The sequence below is a fragment of the Dermochelys coriacea genome, chromosome 10 (genome assembly GCF_009764565.3).
Source record: "Dermochelys coriacea isolate rDerCor1 chromosome 10, rDerCor1.pri.v4, whole genome shotgun sequence".
NCBI classification, from domain to species: domain Eukaryota; kingdom Metazoa; phylum Chordata; order Testudines; family Dermochelyidae; genus Dermochelys; species Dermochelys coriacea.
In genome coordinates this window covers 33,681,569-33,703,991 of record NC_050077.1, presented here as the reverse complement: position 1 = coordinate 33,703,991, position 22,423 = coordinate 33,681,569, and the positions used below count along the sequence as shown (strand labels likewise).

At 41.2% G+C, this 22,423-nt stretch overlaps 1 protein-coding gene across 5 annotated transcripts in view; it reads left to right on the top strand.

The window, feature by feature from the left end:
* The first annotated feature begins 934 nt into the window (after positions 1-934).
* LOC119863092 (CREB binding protein) overlaps positions 935-22,423 on the top strand; it is a 182,516-nt gene continuing 161,027 nt past the window's right edge. For 4 of the 5 annotated variants that reach the window (XM_043493200.1, XM_038420859.2, XM_038420860.2 and 1 more), the window contains exon 1: positions 935-1,373. In XM_043493200.1, the coding sequence (XP_043349135.1) occupies positions 1,289-1,373 (85 nt within the window). In that variant the 5' untranslated portion in view covers positions 935-1,288. The remainder of the gene's footprint in view (positions 1,374-22,423) is intronic. The other variant, XM_038420857.2, reaches the window with a different exon arrangement.

The window sequence follows — 22,423 nt, the reverse complement described above, 5'->3', positions numbered from 1 at the left end:
CTATGGGTCTGTGGGACTGGGTTGGCAGGGGGAGAGTATGCACGGCTCCTATGGGGACACATGGGTGGCAGGCTGGAAGAGGAGACAGGAGTGCTCTCCTCTGAGGAGACAATAGGGTGGGTGCTTCCCCCTGTTGCACTGGTCCTGTAGAAGGCGGGCACACAGCACAGGGCCAGGGGGCAGTGCAGGGAGCTAGTGTTTGAGGGGTGCATATGCTTGGCGGGTGCTGTTGCACCAGTGGGACAGCAGAGGTGCCCATCCTATGTGGCTCCAGGGGATAGGCCCCTGGGTAATTTAGTAGGAGCCAGAGGGGAGGGATTAATTTACATGTTTATTTACATATATTTGCATCCTTTCCTCCCACAGCCAGGAGCCTCTCGGCAACTCAGGCTCAGCTCGGCTCTTTCCGGCGGCGCTCGCGTCTTTCCGGGAGCGGCGGGGAGGGGCGTGCCCGTGCGCGGTGACGCAGAACGCAGGCCCCGCCCCCGCCCCGCCCCCATGGTCCCTGGAAAAGAGAAGAGAAAAAAAAACTTTTTTTTTTAATTGAGGAATCAACAGCCGCCATCTTGTCGCGGAGCCGGAGCGCGGCGCGGGCGGGAGCGGGGCCGGGCCGGGCCGGGCCAGGGCAGCGGGGCCGCCCGCCGGAGCACGGGCAGCCGCACGGAGCGCCGCGGAGGGGCAGACGGGCTCGGCCAGCGGGGCAGCGCCAGCCGGGGGGCGAGCCGGGCGCCGCCGCCGCCGGGACCGGGAGCAGTGGCCGCCGCGGCCGCCGCGCCGCGCTCATTGTTATTCTCGCCGGCGGTGGCGGCTGCTCCTGGGCGGGCGGGGGTCGAGGGGCCGAGTGAGGGCCCGGCGCGGGGCCGGGGCGAATCCCCCGGTCGGAGGGGAGGGGACGGGACGGGACGGGGCGAGGAGGAGCGGGGTGGGGGGGCGCTATGCTCCCTGAGTGACTGACTGAGCCGCCATCCGGGCACCTCCTCGCTCGGCAGGGAGGGGGAGCGGCCGCGGCCGGGAGGAGCGAGGCAGGCAGGGCGGGGGCGCTGGGCTCTCTCCCCACCCCGTCCCGAGCCCTCCTCCCTGCGGCCTGCTGCGGCGGCGGCCCGGCCCGGGCATGGGGCAGCGGGGGCCGCCGCCGGCCGAGCACTAAGCGGCGCTGTTGCTCGGCCGAGTTTTCCTGGGCGCTCCGCGCGGAGTCTCTGCTGGCGGCTGCCCGAGGCCGGGAGCGCAGGATCCGGGCGGCCCCGGCGGGCGGCGCGGGGCTGGAGCTGTGACCGCCGAGCCGGCTACCATGGCGGAGAACTTACTGGACGGGCCGCCCAACCCCAAGCGAGCCAAGCTCAACTCGCCGGGCTTCTCCGCCAGCGACAGCACAGGTGAGGGGGGCCGGAGGCGGGCAGCCCAGGGCCGGAGCTCGCAGCTCCCCTTCCTCGGAACCGGGCGGGGGGCGGCTTCGTGGGGGTCGCTTGTACACGCCCAGCATTCCCCAGCTGCAGACCCTGCTAGGAGGTCGGCAGAAACGAGCTTCCCCGCGGAACCGGCCCGTAGCCCCTCGCTGTCCGGGGTGACTCGCACCTAGCGGGGTCCCTGCCAGCCGGCAGAGCAGGAACAGAGCCTGCCCTGCCGGAGGGCTACTGCCTGTACCAGGCTCCCGGGGCTCTTCCAGCTAGCTCCGTGGCCATTGGCTCGGACCCTGTGTGTAACTTCAGCCCGTAACCACAGATCTGTAAACAGTGAAGGGCTCTAGGGCGTAGTAAGACCTGACGGAAGCGAAGGGGATTGTTTCAGCCTCACCTTGCGCTTGTTTGTGCCTGGTAAACAAGTGTAAGTTAACGATAGAGCCAACCAGAACTTCAAAATGTCTATATTTTTCTCGGACTGGGGCTACGTCTTCAAAGGCTTTTTTGGTTTCTCAGGAAAACGTGTGTTCAGACAGATTTATTCCTGCAGTCTGTGCATGTATAACTTTGTCAAAACCGCATAGTTACCCGGTGTGCCGGAATAGCTCCTATCTGTTCAGAAATGCGGTGTAAATATGTGGGAATCGGTGTGAAGTGCTTCAGAGAAGTAGGTGTTTTTCCTTCAGAGTAACTACTTTCAAAAGTTTTGGCTTTGGACAGTAGTGCTTTTTTCAGAGCATATGATGTCGTTTTTAAACACACTGGGTCAGAGTATTTTATGAGCTGTCAAATTTCCTCCCTTAAAATATTCTGTGCGGTACACATGCATTTCTTTTGTGCGTTTTTGTGTGTGCATCCAGTTTCATCCTTGAATGTATTATCGCAACTCTGTTCTTAACTAAAAACTGGGTTTAGTAAATGGTTGACTCAGTCTGCTCTGAGCAATTTTCCTAAAAAAAAAAAGTGCATATCTTGTTAAGCATTTCAGTTGTATGATACATTATCTTGTATATATGAAAACACCCCCAGTAGTGTTGTAATGTTTACAAATTAATGTGGTGTAAATTTGACATTAGGTTGTCTGACAGCCATCCTTACTGTTTCTCTGAGTCTTTCACATAACAGGTGGGGAGCAGAGGAACACTTGAAAAAGAAAATGTACAAAAATTGGCAAAAGAACTCTAGGTCAGGTATAGTACTTAGCCATTTTAACTCTCTTTTTGGAACTGACTGGAGTTGACAGTGAATGACACTATACGTTGCTGTGAAATGCACCATGTAAACTAAAAACATTGAAATAACTTTTTCTGATCTTTCATATAGTCACTTTAGGTTGTACCAATGGTAGGTAAAAGATTTGAAACAGCGTGAATTTTGAAGGTAATTTTGGATATTTTAATTTTAAAGAGAAACAATGTCCCAGTTTTGCAAACTTACTTATACATGTGGGTAGTCTCGGTGAACTCAAGGGAATCGCTCCAGTAGATAACCTTAAGCATGTGCAAAAGTGTTTGCGGAGTTAGAGCCTTGGTCAATAGAAAAATGACAGTGTCAGAGCAAGTACTACAGGTCTGACAAATAGGAATATCTCAGTAGGTACAATGTCTAAAATAACTTTAAATATAAAAATTAAGATTAAAAAGGTTGTAGGTAGCATTGGTTTTGTTGTTGATCTTAAGTATATTGAAAGTGCTTTTTCCAATTGAGTGTTTTTATATTTGTTGTCACTGCTAGTAGGCAATACAAATTGTTAGGGTTCTTATGTAAAATGTTACTCAAAACTCTGAACTTAATGGGATCTTCTTGCCTGTTGGTTTAATAACAAAGTTGTGTTACAACCATGAAAATTGCCTTTGACCAGTTGCTCTGGTTGATAGGTTTGAGTGATATGCCTCAAAATCAGCAGGCTGTATATTCTGCTATTGAATGATGAATAAAGCCCCAGTCCTGCAAATGCTTACAGATATGCTTGCTTTTACTATTGTGAGTAGTCCCACTGGACTACATGTGTGATGAAAATACCATTATTTATAGCCAAGTTCTTCCTTGTTTCCCTTTCACATGCTGCTTTCTGTAGCAGTTGAGATTTAAGCAGCCTGTTTTCTGGGTAAAAGTTACTTGTTAACTTCAATCTTTCTAGTAGAAATGGTTTTCCTTGAGATTAGAGTATGCAGAATTTTGGTTCTTTCCATTTGTTCTAGGGTGATGTAAGAATTGTTTGAGGCAAATCTTCCTTAGTGTATTGGAGTAATGTTTGTGTGATTGAAGTTAGTTAGAGGTCTAGTGAACTTTTAAAAATTTACAGACCTATGACATTAACAAAAATTACTTTCATTTAGCATTTTATTAACAGTGGAAAATCAAGGTATATTGATAGAATTAATACAGCGTATATGTCATAAGTCAGTATTTTAGCTGGATTACTAAGGTGCTTGTGTTCTTACAACAGCATCACAGTACGCTAATCAAAGCTAGTTACTGGGAATACAGCTAGCTGCCCACTAGTTGCCAAGTTTCATCCACATAACTAAGCTAATGAGTAAAATATCCATGGGAAAGGGTTTTCATTTGTCAACCTAACTGGGAGGAAGGATCAATGCGTTTTGTTTCTGTATAATTTAATTCTTTCTTAAACACTAAGTGACTTTCTTGTTGCACAACTTTAAGCATTTAACTCTTGTTTCATCTCATATTTATTTCATAACAGCTAAGTTGCAACCACTTTATACAAATATTTAATGTAAAAAGTAGGTTTATGGTAACTGTTAATTTTCATCTGTGAGGGCCATAATCATTTAGTTCGTTGTCGGTATTCACATTTTGGCATGATGTACAGTAGACCATCCAGATTTTTAAATTAACATCTCTGGAGCCAGTGCATGCTGTGTGAGCAATGATGATATATTAATTAGTAGCATTTTATCTAAAGATGTAGCAAAATGGGCATTCCTTAAGATGCCTAAAGGAGCCAATAAAATGTGGCTGCTGTGATTTTTACTACTGTATACTATGGTTTAAACAAGGGAATGCATCTGTATTTGTTAAATGCCTTGCAAACTTTTGGTGCTGTAGAAATATATTATTTTCAAGAACTAACAATGATAGTAATTCAAATTGTTTTATTTTATAATCTTTACAATTTTAAATGTTTATAAAATTATATGATTTAGGGAAGTTAGGATGGCTGAGTTGTTAAGCTGCAGTTTCAACATTGAATTGCTTGGTGTTTTTTACAACTTCAAATTATGTACTGATTAATTAGCATGTCTGTTAAACATCTGTACAAGTAGTTGTGACAATTAATGAAGTTTGTGACTGTCCAGTGTATGTTTTAAACATAAATATTTTGAATTATTTAAAATAGAAAAAATTTACCTTGATATGAATTAATTTGTATAATTTAAAAATTGTTAGCTGTATTTCTTACTCACTATATTTTTAACTAAAACACTTTTAAGAAGTTAAACTATACATGTATATTCATTTTACTTTGACCTTTTTTTCTGCACTATACCCAAGAAATATGGTTATGCACTTCAGGTATCATTTCTTTCAGTTTAAAAGAAGTTAGTTTAATAAAAATCAGCCAGATTTTAAGGCCCTGAAATCTTTAAGATAGTACCTTCTATTTCAGTTAAGACAGACAATGGGAGTAAATATTCATGTACCTAACTGTGAATGTATATGACTTTACAAAGTGATTTCAATCTATCTCCTTTTGTATGCCATGTGAACATTTCTGTGTATATACTTTTAAAGCATTAACTGTTATGCCCAGCTAATAAAATTTGCTTCCATGAAACTTATTGCCTGTATGATCAAATGTGCAAACACAAAAGGTCACTTGTATATCACAAGACTCTTTATTGGATTTACATTCATGTACAATTCCAACAGTAGTTAGTAAATTTGAATTCTGCTGAGAAAAAATTATGAAAGAAATGCTACTTGGAAAAAAGGTACAGATGAAGAACAAATGCTTTATATTGTGTTTTTTAAATTGTTCTATGGAATGTATTACATTTATTTGCATTTACATTTATTTATGGCCCATTATCCTGCAAACTTTTGCCAAGGCACTTCGAGCATAAAATGTGATTATAGTCAGAAAAATACAACTCAGTCTTTTGCAGGTATATTGGTTCTTAAGGCTGGCCAGGTGTATGTATAGTGGTGGGGAGCAGGGGAGGGAATCATGAAAGGAGATGTGTAAGTGGATTGAGCTGAGTGTTTTTTATGATTTTATCACATCAAAAAGTGTCTTCCCCGTGGACCTGTAGAATTCAGTGCCATAAGATGCAATTCAGACCAAGAGCTCGGAAGGATTCAAAAATGGATTATGTGTTTAGATAGAATGCACAGTTACACTAGATAGGATAAAAATATATAAATGAGATAAAAACGTATGCTTTGGGATATAAGAAAAACATACTAAAAGCATGATGTTCAGAAGAGAAATTCCCGTTGGCATCTTATTCCAAAATTATCCATTATGGGTTTCTTGCATTGTCCTCTAAAGCATATGATAACTTGTGTCAGAGGTAGGATGCTAAATGGATTACAGGTCTGATCTTGTATGGAAATTCACATGGAAGGTATTTTGTGCTTTGCAGTGATGATTTGTTGAAAATTATATTTTGAATTCTAATTGTACATGTGCCCAGAAGTTTATCAAGCGGTGCATTTTTTTTTTTATGGCTTTATAAATTTCAGGATAAATTCTACCCTGTGCTGTGCTGTGCTGTGCTGTGTAACAGACACATTACCCATGTGTAATCCTCTGCAGAACATGGACAGGAATCTAGGGGATGTGCATGAGGGGGCATGCTTTGCTGCACCTTTGAGGTCTCCTGCTATTGATTAGGGTAATTCTTGAAGTTTTCTTTGTAGAGGTGATTCAATTTCTATTCCTGCTGTAGTTTCCTGACTTGGTCATAACCCTGTGTCCATACCATCACAGTTATTTCCACAGCAATCAATGTGATGTACCAAACAGAATGTTATGACTTCAGATGAAGAATAAGCAGTCATAAGAGATGAACTATTAAACAATGATCTTGTTTTCATGCAGTTGTCTCTAATAATAAAATGTGAAGAAAGACGCATACAAAAATCTTGCTACATAAGCATAATTTAGTTTTTATGAAACATCAGTAGAAGAAATTCAGGTTATGGCCCTGTACAGTGAAATAACTGGGACAGTTTAGGAATCTGACATATTCTTCTTTACGTGGTTTACACTTTCAATTTGAAAAACTTGTTAATTCTTGCACGTTACAAGCATCATAGACTGTGCAAAAACAGTGTAGCAACCAGAAGAGAACTGTCATCTTGATTATTGTTGCAAATTACTAAATATTAAATTCTGAACCAGACGTTATTCATGCAGTCTGTCACTGCTTTGCTTCATCTTGCATTTACGTTCTCCTTTGCCACACACGAGAAAAATAAGTTTAAAAATGTAAACCACTTAGTAAATACAACGTACACTTTAAGTGCAATAACTTTTCAGTATTCGTATAATAAAATAACAGGTGTATAAGCATAATATCAAGTATGACCTGGTGAGAATTCCCAGAGTAAGTCTAATACAGCAAAATGAACTGTTTTGTCTGAGAGGTGAAAGATCTCCTACCTCATTCCCACCAATCACATAGGTAGAAATAATTTAGTTCTTATCTGTTGTTAAAAGTATATTTGGTGCAACATTTTGGGTAGCAGCCTTCTCTTGCGCAGTGAGAAGGAAGTTGGAGCATCCTAGGTCAGGATGCATTTTTCTGCCATATATAAGCAAGCATCTCACTATTTCAGGAGTTATCCTTATTTATAATGATAAATTGGTGTGTGTTCACTTCCTCTCTGTGTAGTTTCTGCTTTTGTGTACTCTTCTGGGATAAAGCCATAAGTTAATACAAAACTTGGATCTTGTAGATATTGAATTTGAATCTGTTTTGTAGTAGCAACAGTCTTTTGTTTTCTAAATTTTAGAGATGCAGTTCAAAGATGTACAGAATCTTTGTATGGTTATACAGGATAAGAGCCAATGAAGAGTCGACCGGCTTGATGGTGCTGACTAGCCTCAGCTCATTGACGTCAATGGGAATTGACAGGTTTCAGAGTAGCAGCCGTGTTAGTCTATATTCACAAAAAGAAAAGGAGTACTTGTGGCACCTTACAGACTAACGAATTTATGGGAATTGAGACTACTTGGCTTCTTGCAGGTTCAGGACCATAGTGCTTTACACAAGGTTGACTGTCATTCTGGTATGATGATGTTGGTATTTTTATGCAGCACATTGAAAGGTTTCTTATAGTAAAGTGTATAAAATCATTGTTTCCAAGTCTACCGTGGGCATGTGATCTCTTCCTTATGTATATTTGGTATATGCTTCAGTGCTGTGCACTTTTGCACAGGCTCTCAAAGCTAAATTGCCAAGCAAAGAAAAAAGTGCCCTTCGGGGACTTAGAATTTAACATAAAAATACAACATTTGAGGCCACATTTATACAGCATAAAGGAGCAGTAAAGAACATAAGTTTTGTTTCATTGTTAATTTTTACAATGTGTCATGGGTTTGCTGGTTTATAATGTTGCTTAAATTATCCTTTATAGTAGGTTAAGGTAACTATGATTAAATTGCATCTAAATATGTGTATTGTATATCTATATTAAGAAGACACTTTGTGGGAAAGATTTTCAGAATATTATTTATTTATATATATATATGAATAAAATGAGGGTATAGTTGCATTAAATTGATGCATCCTTTTAGATGAAGGAATGTAAACCCCACATTTCCTTGAACTGAAAGAAATGCTTTAGGAGCTTTTGTGGTTCAAAAGGAGATATGAGCAGGTAGACTTTTCACCCCTTTAATATTACCAGTTGCAGAAAAAATAATTTGAAGCTAATTTAAAAACAAAATAAACAGTACCTATTGTGCTACATGTCTGACATTTGACAGTAATTTTACAGTTATGCAGCACTACAAATATTTGCCTGGCAAGAGAATTTCCTCCCGTTGAGTTGGTATCTGTTCATTCCTCAGAGGTGGGTTCTCTCTCCTTCACTGCGCTATGTGGAGGCTGCAGAGCTGTTAGTTTATGGAGGCCAAACCAAAGGGACTTGCCTGTTGACTTTCTGTCCCATACAGTTCGTGCATTTCATGCTCCTTTCAGTAAGAGCCAGCTTTTAATTTTAAGCATTCTTTTCTCATAATTCCACCTTTTTAGAGGAACAGAATAGACTTAAATTATATATGTGTGAAAATGTTTTACTTGCTGTTATAAGCAAGGCTGAAAAAATGCATTCACTGTGTCTGTGTGGTGAGACAGGAAGCTTTCCTAGGTGAGTGTCAAATTTTAAGATTTCATTTTAAAACCCTGAAATTTCTAGTTGTTATGGCTGTAAAGATAATCTTACACTGTTTGGAACTAATAGTGTGTCTTCCTGGTCAGTGGATGGATAGCTTCAGTGGCCTTGCTGCTGTTCAGAGTTTTGCAAGCTACAGCAAATAAAAAATCTGACACTTTTTTGGCTGTAGCTTTTCAGAATCCAGCGGGCAGCTTGATGTGACAAAAATCACATCCGTTTTGTCGCTGCTTTTGAAATCTGAGCAATAGCAGAGGGAGGATCTGGAATTACTCATTTGGAGCAGAGGGACTGAGATCTGAGTAGTGAAGGTGCTCCTTAAGAAGCAGCCAAAGAAGGGATGGAGCTGTGGAGACTGCACATCACTCAGCAACAGGAGGCTCTTTGGTGTCAGAGGGAAGCAGAACAGGTGTGCTGCTTTTAGCTGTTAAATACAGTTTTTGTGGAGTATCCAATTGAGACACCTAACCAGAGGTTGATTTGAAAGATAATTACTCCCTACTCCAAAGAAGAGTCTATGGCAAGCATCTTGATAGGAATTCCACTACTATCTTCTTTCCAGCAGCTTGAGGTAGGGGGAGGTTGATTTCTCACCTGGGTGTTACCCCCATTTTTCATTTTTACTTCTGGCTGTTAACTGTGAGTATGTTAAGGGGAGGCTGGGAGGAGAGAGAAGTTAGAAAAATCTAGTAGACATTTTGGGGAGATGAGACGCTCTGAGATACGGGACATAGAGGGTGAGAAGGGAAAGAGGAAATACATTGAAGACCATTTGGGAAAAGATGTATTACAAAGGTGTGAAGCCAAAAGGGTAAGAAGATGTGGGGGAAAAAAGCAATAGATTTTTAGAAAGCTATGTTTAAAAAAAAAAGATTAACTAGAAAGTTGACTGCCTTGTTAGAGTTTAAATATAGTATACCCCAATTGTATTATTTGGGATGTGGCTACTGGAGTGAATGATTTTATTTTTTAACCCTGGGTGGTGGTATTAAACCTCAGACTAGTGCATGTAGATTTTTGAAATAGCAAATGTGACCCTTTATATTGTAACTGAAAGATTTTAGAAAAAACATTTATCTAAATTTTTCAATTATTTTGCTTTGTGCAATCAGTTTCAATATTTGAGACGTCAGTCAGTTATTCCTTTGTTTGGGTTTTGCACACAGGGACAGGGCAACAAATTAGAAAAATAGGAAAACGTTGGCCCTGAAACTACATTTAACTCACATTTTGAGGTTGACTATATTTTGAGTTGGCAGTGTCCTTTTTATCTCTGACCATTTACGCTACATATCTCCACTTTTATCCAAAGCTCTGAATGCCATTCCTCTTGTCTGGGACACCACTGTTCTGCCAGAAGAGAAAATGGCAGAATGAAAGGAGACCATCCCTGCCCAAAGGTCAAAGTCACACTCTCTGTTATATTGATGGGGGGAACCGTTCTGTGCTCATGGTCCTTCCTGCTCTGTCTGTGGCCCTCTTCTCAATGGGCTCCCTAATAAGCTGGATCCTTTTGGAAAGATGTACCTATTCATGGTATCAGTTTTATTTCTTTAGGGTAACCGTAGAAGAGAGCCTTTGTAATTGATGCACTGGTTCAGAAATGGACAAACCAGATTCTGTCTTTCCACCTAATCCCCAATTCAAGAAAGGTGTTCAGAAGTTAAAGTGCAAAGGAGTCTGGATAGTTATCCAATCACCTCTTCTGTTATGTGGGCTGTGGCTTATGAGACTCTGCATCCAAAAGAAATTATCTTGAAAACCAGTCATTTTTACCTTGTTTTTTCAAGAAAAAATTCCACCAACCAAGTGTACCCCAACAGTTGGAAAAGATTTATATTCTGCTGTAGAAAAGCCATGTGTTTTTCAGGAAAAAATCAAATCAGTTGGTTTTTTAATTTGTTCATTTTCTTTGAACATCTATTGTACTCACTCATTTAAATGAATATAATATATATGTGTATCTGTTATATAATTTTGATACTCAAAATAGGCTCTAATATTTTTGTGAATGAAATTTTAACTGTTCTAAAAAGTTAAGTGTTGAGGACCCAAGTGTGCTTATGCCTGTTAGGAAACAATAAGACAGTTTTATTAAACTGTCTGGGAGCCTAGAGGGGATGGGAATGGGACAGACTGGAGAGAGCAGCATGGTTAGTGGGTTTCTGTTCATCTTGGAAACTCAATCAACATTGACACAGATCAATTGAAGGTTATGCCATATAATTTGAAACGTCCCACCCTGATTTTGATAGTTTCACCTGCCTGTTACGGTAAATAGCATCAAATGAACAATTAAAAAAACAACAACAAAAAAAACCAGTTGAAGTATTTTGCTCAGAATATAGTCTTCCAGGAAGATCTAAGATTGTATATCCACTAAATGCTGCATATGGAAAAACATGAAAAACAAGAGCTAAAGAATCAACAGTGATATTATTGGATGATGGTTGGTTGAACACAAGAAATGACCTGATAATAGTAGTAAGTATTCATACAAGGGAAAATGTGTCCTTTCTAAATGCTATTGATTCTCTCTGAGAAGAAAACGGCAGAGTAAGTATCCAACCTGCTGAAGAGGCCATCCAAGAATGGAGAAAAAAGTACAATAAAGTATGATAGCTTTTTTTTTCTCAAAAGGATGCAAATAAAAAATGGAACTAGATTAGAGAACTTCTCAGGTGCAGCCATCCAAACATCTGATGCATGAGTATTCCATACACTATTTACTACTTTCTCCACAAGGCTAACGTACAGTGTGGAAGCTTTGTCTCTGCAACAGCCATCAGGTCCAAGATTACAAGATTTAACCCAGGCATGAAATAGATCATGAGTTTTCCAGACTTTGTCCACTCTAAAATCAGCTACAATTTCATTGCTTTAACCCCAATCCCAGAATCCTTTGTAGGATTAGGGTTGAGGTGCCTTGGATGGATATTGAGTGGAGAGAATCATTCAATCATAGAAGATTAGGGTTGGAAGAGACCTCAGGAGGTCATCTAGTCCAACCCCTGCTCAAAGCAGGACCAACCCCAACTAAATCATCCCACCCAGGGCTTTGTCAAGCTTGGCCTTAAAAACCTCTGAGGATGGAGATTCCACCACCTCCCTAGGTATCCCATTCCAGTGCTTCACCTGCTTCGTAGTGAAATAGTTTTTCTAATATCCAACCTAGAACTCCCCCCACAGAGTGTTTTCGGTTTCTTGCCCCTTCTCTCCTGTCCCTCCCTCCTGCACTGTTCTTCTTCAAGGACACACAATTATAAAATGGCGTGAAGCCATTTGAGTGATTTGATGGGGATGGGATGGGGTGCAGGTGGTCCAAAGTAGTTCACTTCTTTTTTTTCCTCTCCCATTTTTGAGCATACTTTCTGGGAGCAGAGTGTGGGTTTTTTTTTGTTTTTTGTTTTGTTTTTAAGGGAGGGGAGACACTAAGTGCTATTGGGGGCAGCATGGCAGAATGAGGGAGCAGAGCTTCTACTTTCCTCTCATTTTATTTTCCCATAGAACCTAGTAACTGCTGGGTTTTTGGCAAATTTAGCATTGCCTGTTGCTCCTTGGAGGCACAATCTCAGTTTGAGAAATGCTGACCTAGATGTATAAAGTACCTTGATCTCTATCAAAGGGCATGGCTACCTGGAAACTTCAAAGCGATGTCACGGGAGCGCTTTGAAGTGAGCGTGAGCACTGGGAGAGAGCTTTCCTAATGCTCCTAGTAATCCTCCTCCATGAGGGGATGAGTTGGGAGCCTGTTTACACTAGCGCTTTAAAGCACACTAACCTGCTGCGCTGAGAGGGGTAATTTTTCACACCCCTGAGCCAGCAAGCTAGAGCGCTATAAAATGTAAGTGTAGCCAAGCCCAAAGATGGTCTTTCCCCTAGCCCAACTAATCCCGTCAGCACTGCTCACTATATCCCACCTGTTAAGGATAGGAGACGCTAACCTGAGAAACTTTTTCCACCAAATGCATCCGATGAAGTGAGCTGTAGCTCACGAAAGCTTATGCTCTAATAAATTTGTTAGTCTCTAAGGTGCCACAAGTACTCCTTTTCTTTTTCCTTATCTTAGTTTCCTCAGACTGGTCTGTTCCACCAACACTCCCCGAAGCCAAGGATTTTATCTGTACTTTGTTTAAATTTATCTTTCTAGGGTCGTTACTCTTATGAGACACTTTGCTTGCATTTACCATAATCTTAGTATGGGTTTTAGCGTTGAGTACTGTATTTGAGACAGGAGCCAGCCTGTGCCACCTTCATGACAGCTCTGCTGCTTCCAAGTGACTGAACTAGAGGATCAGCAGTCCCTATTTCTGTAACAAGTTTTAGTGAACTGTAGCTCACGAAAGCTTATGCTCAAATAAATTTGTTAGTCTCTAAGGTGCCACAAGTACTCCTTTTATTTTTTGCGAATACAGACTAACACGGCTGCTACTCTGAAAAAAAGTTTTCAGTAAGTATGCAACAGAGTAAACTTAAAAAATGAAACAGCTGTCTTTGTAAAAAGAAAAAGCAAACCTTACTGATTATTGGGAGTGGAGGGAAATAAGCTGTTCTCCAAACACTGAAGTTAATTCTTTCTGAATGTAAGGTAGTTGGATTATTTTCAGTCTCGTACACAATGTGAAATACCAGTACCTAAGTTTGGTTACACAAACGACAAGAATGTTAATTTTAAACTGACCTCATAAAACAGCCCCAAATAATTAACTAAACATTAACATGCAGAGACAGAGATGTGGCCATCGTATTCTGTCTGGATATTGATTTATTACTTAGCTGCTTTTTCTGACTAGATTACAATTTGAATGTAAATGGTTTTCAACCAATTTTTCTAAAATCTAAAAACTGTTGTACATTTAACTTTCATAAAGTTAAATTAAAAAAATACAAAAGATAAAATAATTTGCTTTATAAAGTGGTTTGTATAAATTCTCTGTAGCTTAGGATATGTCTTCACCGAATATGTGACAGCTGCACTGCTCTAGCATTTCATTGTAGACACTGCCTATACCAGGGGGAGGGGTTCTCCTGTTAGCATAGATAATCCGCCTCCCCAAGAGGTGGTAGAATTCTTCTGTCAACCAAGCACTGTCTTCACCTGGGGTTAGGTGGATATAGCTGTCTCTCGGGTGTGGATTTTTCACATCCCTGAGTGATGTAACTGTGCTGATGTAAGATCCCAGCTTAGACCGTCCCTTCATCTAGAAAGACACTACTTTATAAAAGGTCATGGTTGCAAAGAAGCTACTTACTACCAAGTTTCTATCTCCAAATCCAAATATCAGGTTCATTATAGGCTGCTATTGAAAATATTAAGTGTTGATAGCAATCACTGATATGTCTTTGTGATTATGTACACTAGAGGTAGGATGCTTTTCTTTTGGTGGTCAGAAGGTTTTGGATTCATCATAAAAACCTGTGGTTCCTCAAAAATGAGATTCTAGTGGTATCCACCAAAATCATGAGATGGGCTTAAAAATCCTGAGATTTTACAAATTGGATTTTGAGTCTGTAAGGTGCACTTGGGCTACATTTGTAAATTGTTCTGTGCAATGAAGGGATAGAAAATTTTTGTATATGAAAGCTGAGATTCTCACTGAATCACATTCCTGTAAGGGCTGGGGCTCTTAGGAAAAACACCAAATATTGTGACACTTGTGATTAAAATTGAAAGAGTTGGCAACACTGATTTCTCTTCTGGTATGTCTTCACTGCAGAGTTAGCATGGGCTCTTACTTGGGTGTTGGCCCTTACTACTCTCCCAGCCACACACAAGTCTCTCATCTGAGTTAAGAGATGCTTGAAAGTTTGAAAACTGGGCTATCTGGTACAGTTGAGGTTGTGGCTTAGAGTCTGGGTTCTGCTTTCACTGAAGCTGGTAACCTCCCTGCTTTGAAAAGGGCACACAGGCTCAGTCTGTTGGTTGTAGATATTGCTTCAGTGCCTTCCAACATTTCCCTCTGTGCCTGGAAGGGCAGACAGAATATCCCACAATTCATTGGGAAAGAACCATAGAACTTACTGCAGCCCAGAGAACAGAGGGATGCCCCCAGAAAGCCTAGCAATATACAAGGGAAAGTGCAGCACCAGTGAGGACACAATAATTTGGGTAGGTTTTTGCAGGGTGGCCGTTTGTACCCAGCCAGGCTAATGCAGATGTTCAGACCTGGATGCTGGTCACTCAGGCTAACTGACTATGATGTGAAGACCTGCACTTTTTGGATTCAGAATCAAGAAGTTTTACTTTAGTCTCTTAACTGCTGACACTCCTTGGATTTGAAAATGACAGACACCATAGAAACGAACAAAAGTTAGAATGTAAGCAATTGTGTTTGAGATTAGTTTTTTTTTTTGTGGGGGGAGGTAAGGGGTCTGTGTGTGTTCATCTAACATGAGAACTGGGTCACTTACTCCTTGCCAAAATGACTAAGTGTTTTTTTATAGCTGCTGAGAGAATCACTTGCCTTTGTGGATTTGTAGCAAAAGCGCATATGCAAACTTGTGTGTTCTATTGCATTTTATTATAACTTTTAAAATGGATCTTGTATGTTGATGGGTTTTTTAGTGAATACAACAGACTGAAATATAAAAACAGAAAATGGAATAATCTTAATGAGAGTTGAATACTGAATGTTTACAGATCCATGGTGTTAAGCTTTATGCTGGTTTTTTCTTACGTGCTTGCTTTTGATTGTCAATAAGGCATGAACATTCTATTGTTTAGAATAATTTCTCATTTTGCAGGGCATCAGGAATGGATAATATCTTTTTAGGTGTTCAGCGGATGTCTTCTGTTGCATTTTCTTATCTTTTGTATTATGTTTATAAAAATTCTTCCAGTCCTTATGGTGTGTGAGTACTTGGCTCTCAGGTCTCCCAAGAGCATGCACAGTGAGCAAGGAAGATGAAGCTTAGGGTACTTACGTTATGCTTTCCATCTGTTGGTATCAGAGCTTTGCAAAGCATCATTATCCTCATTTTGTGAATGGAGAAACTGGATATGCCTGCACTACACAGACTGTACTGGCATAGCTATGCCGTTGTAGACCTGAAGTGTAAATACAGCCTACACTGACACACAGCTTTTTTTTCTGTCCGGTGTAGGAAAACCACTTCCCCAAATGAAGTTAGCTGAGTTGATGGAAACCATCTTCTGTCAGCATCGCTGTATCTACACTGGAGGATGTGTCAACATAGCTATGCTGGTCAGTAATACGGTTTTTTCACTCTCCTGACCAACATAGTTATGTGTAGTTTTTTCAGTGTAGAGAAGGCCTGAGTTAGAGACGTTTAGTAGCTAAAACTTGTGAATTTGGATGCCTACAGGTACACTTAAGCCCATATATAGGCACCTAAATAAATGGGAATTGCAGATGCTCAGCACCATTGAAAACTAAGTCATGTATTTAGTTGTCTAAGTATAGATTTGGATGTCTAGCTTTTTGGCACCCAAGAAAATTTTGGCCTCACTGACTTGCTGAAGACCATGGTTAAGGCTTTGACTTTGTCACGGAAAATCATGAATCCGTGACTTCAGCCCCTAAGGCTGGGAGCTGAAAGTTCCTGTCGCCTTCTGCCGCAGCAGTGAGCTGTGAGGTACCCCACTCCCTGAGGCAGTAGCTCCCAGCCACCATGGGCAGTGGGGGGACCCCAGCAGCTCCCCAGCCACTGCGGCGGCGGCAGGGGGACCCCGGCAGCTCGCCGCCTAGGGCAGAGGGACAACTGGAGCTTCCCACCATGGCGACAGCAGGGATACCCCCGCAGTCCTCTGCTGCCATGGAGGGGCAGGGGGATCCTGGCAGCTTTCTTCTGCCACGGAGGGCCCCAGGAGCTCTGAGCCCTCACAGGTGGTGGGGACCCCAGAGCTCCCAGTCACCTGCAGCTGCCCCAATCCCTTCCTAGTTTATCATGGATATTTTTAGTAAAAGTCAGGGACAGGTCATGGGCTTCCGCAAATATTTCTTTGTTGCCAGTGACCTGTCCCTGACTTTTACTAAAAATATCCATTACAAAATCTCAGCCTTAACAATGGTTGGTGGCAGTGACTGTTCCCTTTTTTCCCTGCCCCATTGTTTTTCAAATAAAGTGAAAGTAAAAGTCAAAACAGCATCTTATTTTCTTTCCCCATTCTCCTTCTGTTTTCATCTCCTTTTTATTTCTCTCTGTTGATTCCTCAAGTGTTTTAGCATCTGCAATTTTATGAGCAGGGCTTTAAAAAAAATCTATACTTCTGTGACATTTGGGAAGTTTGCCTGGGCAACTGCCATTATCCTCTTCAGCATCTATGTTTTCGTTAGGGGGGGGAAAAAAAAAACTTTTAGCCTTTACAGTTTTGATGGTAAGCTTCAAAGATGGGCCAGGTGTAAACTGATGTGTTGTTGTCTTCCTGTGTCTGCAGACAGATGGCTTTATTAGAATTGGGAAAAAAGTATAGAGAAGGGCAACAAAAATTATTATGGGTTTGGAACAACTTCCATATGAGGAGAGATTTAAAAGACTGTTACTGTTAATCTTAGAAAAGCGACTACTAAGGGGAGGGATATGAACGAGGTCTATAGAATCATTAATAGTGTGGAGAAAGCAAATAAGGAAGCGTTATTTACCCCTTCATATAATTTCATTGGGTAACACCTGGTTCATGTTACCCGATGAAATTAAAAGGCAGCAGTTTTTAAAAAAACAACAAAAGGAAAGATTTCGGAGTAGCAGCCGTGTTAGTCTGTATTCGCAAAAAGAAAAGGAGGACTTGTGGCACCGTAGAGACTAACAAAATTTGTTAGTCTCTACGGTGCCACAAGTACTCCTTTCCTTTTAACAAAAGGAAATACTCCTTCACCCAGTGCACAGTCAACCTATGGAACTCACTTTCAGGGGATCTTGTGAAGGCCAAAAATATAGTGGGGTTAAAAAAAAAAATTAGATAAGTTCATGGAGGATGAGTCCATGAGTGGCTGTTAGCCAAGATGATCAGGGACGCAACTTCATTCTCTGGGTGTCCCTAAACCTCTGACTGCTGGAAACTGGGTTTGGATGACAGGAGATGGATCATTCGATAATAGTCCTGTTCTGTTTGCTTCTTCTGAAGCATTGGCCTCTGTTGGAGGACAGGACAGTGGGATAGATGGATCATTGGCCTAACCCAGTATGGCCATTCTTATGTTCATTGCTATTCAGAGCTTGACCAAGCTTCAGCAGAATCAAAATTAACTAGTGTTGTCAGTTTTGCTGTTGCGAATAAGGTTCTGAACAGCAGTAGTGAAAACTAACTAACAATTTAACTTTGCTGCTTGGGAAAGCAATGAGTAGCACTGAAAGTAAGCGCTACAGTTGTTCACTGGGGCTGTTGGGACATGGAGAGAGGATAGAATCATTTAGAAAAGAGAAATGTAAAGAGAAATCTGGGGGGAGAAGAAACAAAGTAGAGGCAGAACGGTGTAGAAGAGAAATACAAAGAGGTCATGTAGGGGAGAGAAGGAAAAGATTAAATGTGAACTGAAGACAACAGCTTAAGGTATACAATGATCTCCTGTAGGAAAGAAAATAAGTAATTTTCCCTAAATTGATGAGAGGTTAACAAATTCAATGTAGTAAGTAGGGTTTGAACAAAAAATCCGCTAAATGGAAAGTTGATAGTGTTACGGTTAGAGTATACAACAGCATTCACGAATTTTATATACTTATTTCCTTGTCACTGCTTTCAGTGTGTTCAGCTGAAGTCTGAGACGCAGCTAGACCTTAGCTGGCTCACATGTATAAATACCTTCACAAAGAGAAAATACCAGATACTAACAGGTTCTTGACTCTAGCAGACTAATGGCTGGAAGCAGAAGCCAGACCAATTTATACTAGAAGTAAGGCCCATGTTTTTAATAGTGCATGACTAACCATTGGAACAAATTACTAAGATAAGTGGTAGAGTCTCTCTCTCTCTCTCTCTCTCTCTCTTGATATCTTCAAACCAAGACTGGATACCTTTCTGGAAGACGTGTTTTAGCCAATCAAACACAAATTACTGGGCTTAGTATATGGGTAACTGTGTGAAATATAATGGCGTGTGATGTATGGGAGGTTTGACTACATGATCTAATGGTCCCTTCTGGTTCTAAACTCCATCTGTTTTAATGACTGCCTCATTTTTTTTTTGTAGCCTAAATAAGTTATACAATACAGAGTTTGTTCTAAAACAGTGGTTTTCAACTTTTTTTCATTTGTGGACCTGTAAAAATTTTGGAATGGAAGTGCATAACCCTTTGGAAATCTTAGACATAGTCTGTGGACCCCTAGGTGTCCGTGGACCACAGTTTGAAAACCACTGTTCTAAAATATGAATTATGTGGCTCTCCCTCAATGACAAACTGCTGACCTGATGGATACATATGACCTGTGCTAAAATGTTTCATTTAATTAAAACCTGTCTGTTAACATTCACAACTAATAGTATTGGGAAGGGGCCATTTTGGTAAAGAGCTGTGTGTACAAGGGAGGGTGTTAATCTGGGGAAGGGGAACGGAGTTAAGGTGAAGATTGTTGTGTGTGGTAGTGGTATAGAGGGTGTGTACTATTGGTCTTTGATGTATTTTTCCACTTCCTTTTGGGGTTATGTCACTTGTGTAGCAACCTTAATTATTGCATAACGAATTCTTTTGTGTGTAAATAAGCTTACTGGCATAGGCCAATTTTTTATGCAGCTAGTATTCTAATGTGTATAGACATCAGAGTAGTTTATTTTACAATTTGTAAGCATCTAGAATTGTGTATGGGCATTTAAATAATAAAGATACATAAATTAAAGTTGTAGGGAAATTCCCCTTCAAGTGACATAGGTGCATTTTCAGCTCTTTGTAATGTTGGACAGATACAAAGTCAACTGCTCATTTATTCAAAATACCTAAATCAGTACATGAATATGCTGGTTTAATAATTTAAAAAATAACTATGGTTTAATATGAAAGTGAAATGGCTGAACGATGAAAGCCCTTTTCCAATTGTGAAATCACTCTTCAAGCAAGATGGGAATTGTTTTACAGTTTGATGTGGAGTGGGAGGGATTGTCCCCATTTATCATTGCTTTTTATAATATGATCACTATCAGCAGGAATGTTCTTATGGCCATTTAAATAAAAACCTGAATTAGTGGGTATTTTTGAAAGTATTGGCACATTAACATTGAAAATACTATTATGAGGAAAATAACATAGTTCTTCTGTATAATGTTTTTGGCATGATTCATCCTTCTCATACTCTAGTTATTTAATATCCTTTTAAGTTAGGACATAGAATGATAGGACTGGAAGGGACCTCGACAGACCATCTAGTCCAGTCCCCTGCACTCATGGCAGGAATGTGTACATTAACTCCTCGCTTAACATTGTAGTTATGTTCCTGAAAAATGCGACTTTAAGCAAAACTGTTAAGCGAATCCAATTTCCCTATAAGAATTAGTGTAAATGGGGGGCAGGGAGGTTAAGTTCCAGGAAAATTTTTTTCACCAGATAAAAAACTAATACAGTAAACTGTGTGTGTACACAAGTTTTAAACAAGCAATTTAATACTGTACACCGCAATGATGATTGTGAAGCTTGTTTGAGGTGGTGAAGTTAGAGGGTTCCCAGGGAATGCCTTACTGCTAAATGATGAACTAGCATTTGGCTGAGCCCTCAAGGATTAACACATTGTTAATGTAGCCTCACACTCTACAAGGCAGCACGAATGGAGGGAGGGGAGATGGCATGGGAGACAGAGACACAAACCGTGTGTGTGTGTGTGTGAGTGAGAGAGAGAGAGATATGTGCATCACTCCTTTGGGTACACTGACACCACATTCTAAGTACATTTAAAAAGATCAGGAAGTTGAGACAGCAGTTGCGGCCAGCTCTCTCCATCCTGAGCCCTCTTGTCCCCCCCCCCCGCTCTATATGGAGAAGGGGTAAGCGGGGGGCAGGAGTAGAGGGGAGGGGGACACCCTGACATAGCCCCTCTCTTCCCCCCTCCCCTGCACAGCAAGCAGGAGGCTCCCGGGAGCAGCTCTATGGCAGAGGGCAGGAGCAGCACATGGCATTGGGGGGGAGGGACAGCTGAACTGCCGGCAATTGTAGCCTGCTGACCAGCTTCTGCACAGGGAACTTAGGGGAGCAGGGAGCTGCTGGGGGGCTGCTGGTCCACCCTGTTTCCAAGCCCCCACCAGCTAGCTGCAACGGGCTGCTCTTCCTGCAAGCGGTGGACAAAGCAGGCAGCTGCCAAACAGTGTTGTAAGGGAGCATTGCACAACTTTAAATAAGCATGTTCCCTAATTGATCAGCAAGGTAACAATGTTAACCGGGACGACTTTAAGTGAGGAGTTACTGTATTATCTAGACCATCCCTGACAGTGTGTGTTTGTCTAACCTGCTCTTAAAAATCTCCAATGATGGAGATTCCACAACCTCTCTAGGCAATTTATTCCAGTGCTTAACCGTCCTGACAGGACGTTTTTCCTAATGTCCAACTTAAACCTCCCTTGCTGCAATTTAAGCCCACTGCTTTTTGTCCTATCCTCAGCAGTTAAGAAAAACAGTTTTTCTCCCTCCTCCTTGTAACAGCCTTTTATGTACTTGAAAACTGTTATCATGTCCCCTCTGTCTTCTCTTCTCCAGACTAAACAAACCCAATTTTTTCAATTATTCCTCATAGGTCATGTTTTCTAGACCTTTAATCATTTTTTTTGCTCTTCTCTGGACTCTCTCCAATTTGTCCACATCTTTCCTGAAATGTGGCTCCCAGAATGGAGATAATACTCCAGTTGAGGCTTAATCAGCACAGAGTAGAGCAGAAGAATTCCTTTTCGTGTCTTGCTTCCAACATTCCTGCTAATACATCCCAGAACGATGTTTGTTTGCTTTTTTGAAACACCATTACACTATTGACTCGTATTTAGCTTGTGGTCCACTATGACCCCCAGATCGCATTCCGCTGTACTCCTTCTTAGGCCGTCATTTTACATTTTGTATGTGTGCAACTGATTGCTCCTTCCTAAATGGAGTACTTTGCATTTGTCCTTATTGAATTTCATCCCATTTACTTCAGACCATTTCTCCAGTTTGTCCAAATCATTTTGAATTTTAATCCTATCCTCTAAAGCATGTACCACTCCTCCCAGCTTGGTGTTGTCCACAAACTTTCTAAGTGTACTCTCTATACCATTATCTAAATAATTGATGAAGATACTGAGCAAAACTGGACCCAGAATTGATCCCTGTGGGACCTCACTTGTTTTGTCCTTCCAGCATGACTATGAATCACTGATAACTACTCTCTGGGAATGGCTTTCTAACCAGTTTTACACCCACCTTACAGTAGCTCCATGTAGGTTGCATTTCCCTAGTTTATGAGAACGTCATGCGAGACGCTATCAAAAGCTTTAAAGTCAAGATATACCACGTCTACCCCTCCCCCCACCCCGTCCACAAGGCTTGTTACCCTGTACAAAGTAAGCTGTTGGGTTGGTTTGACACAGTTTGTTCTTGACAAATTCATGCTGACTGTTACTTATCACCTTGTTATCTTCTATATGTTTGCAAATTGATTGCTTAATTATTTGCTCCATTATCTTTCTGGATACAGAAGTTAACCTGACTGGTCTGTAATTCTCTGGGCTGTACTGACTTCCTTTTTGTAGA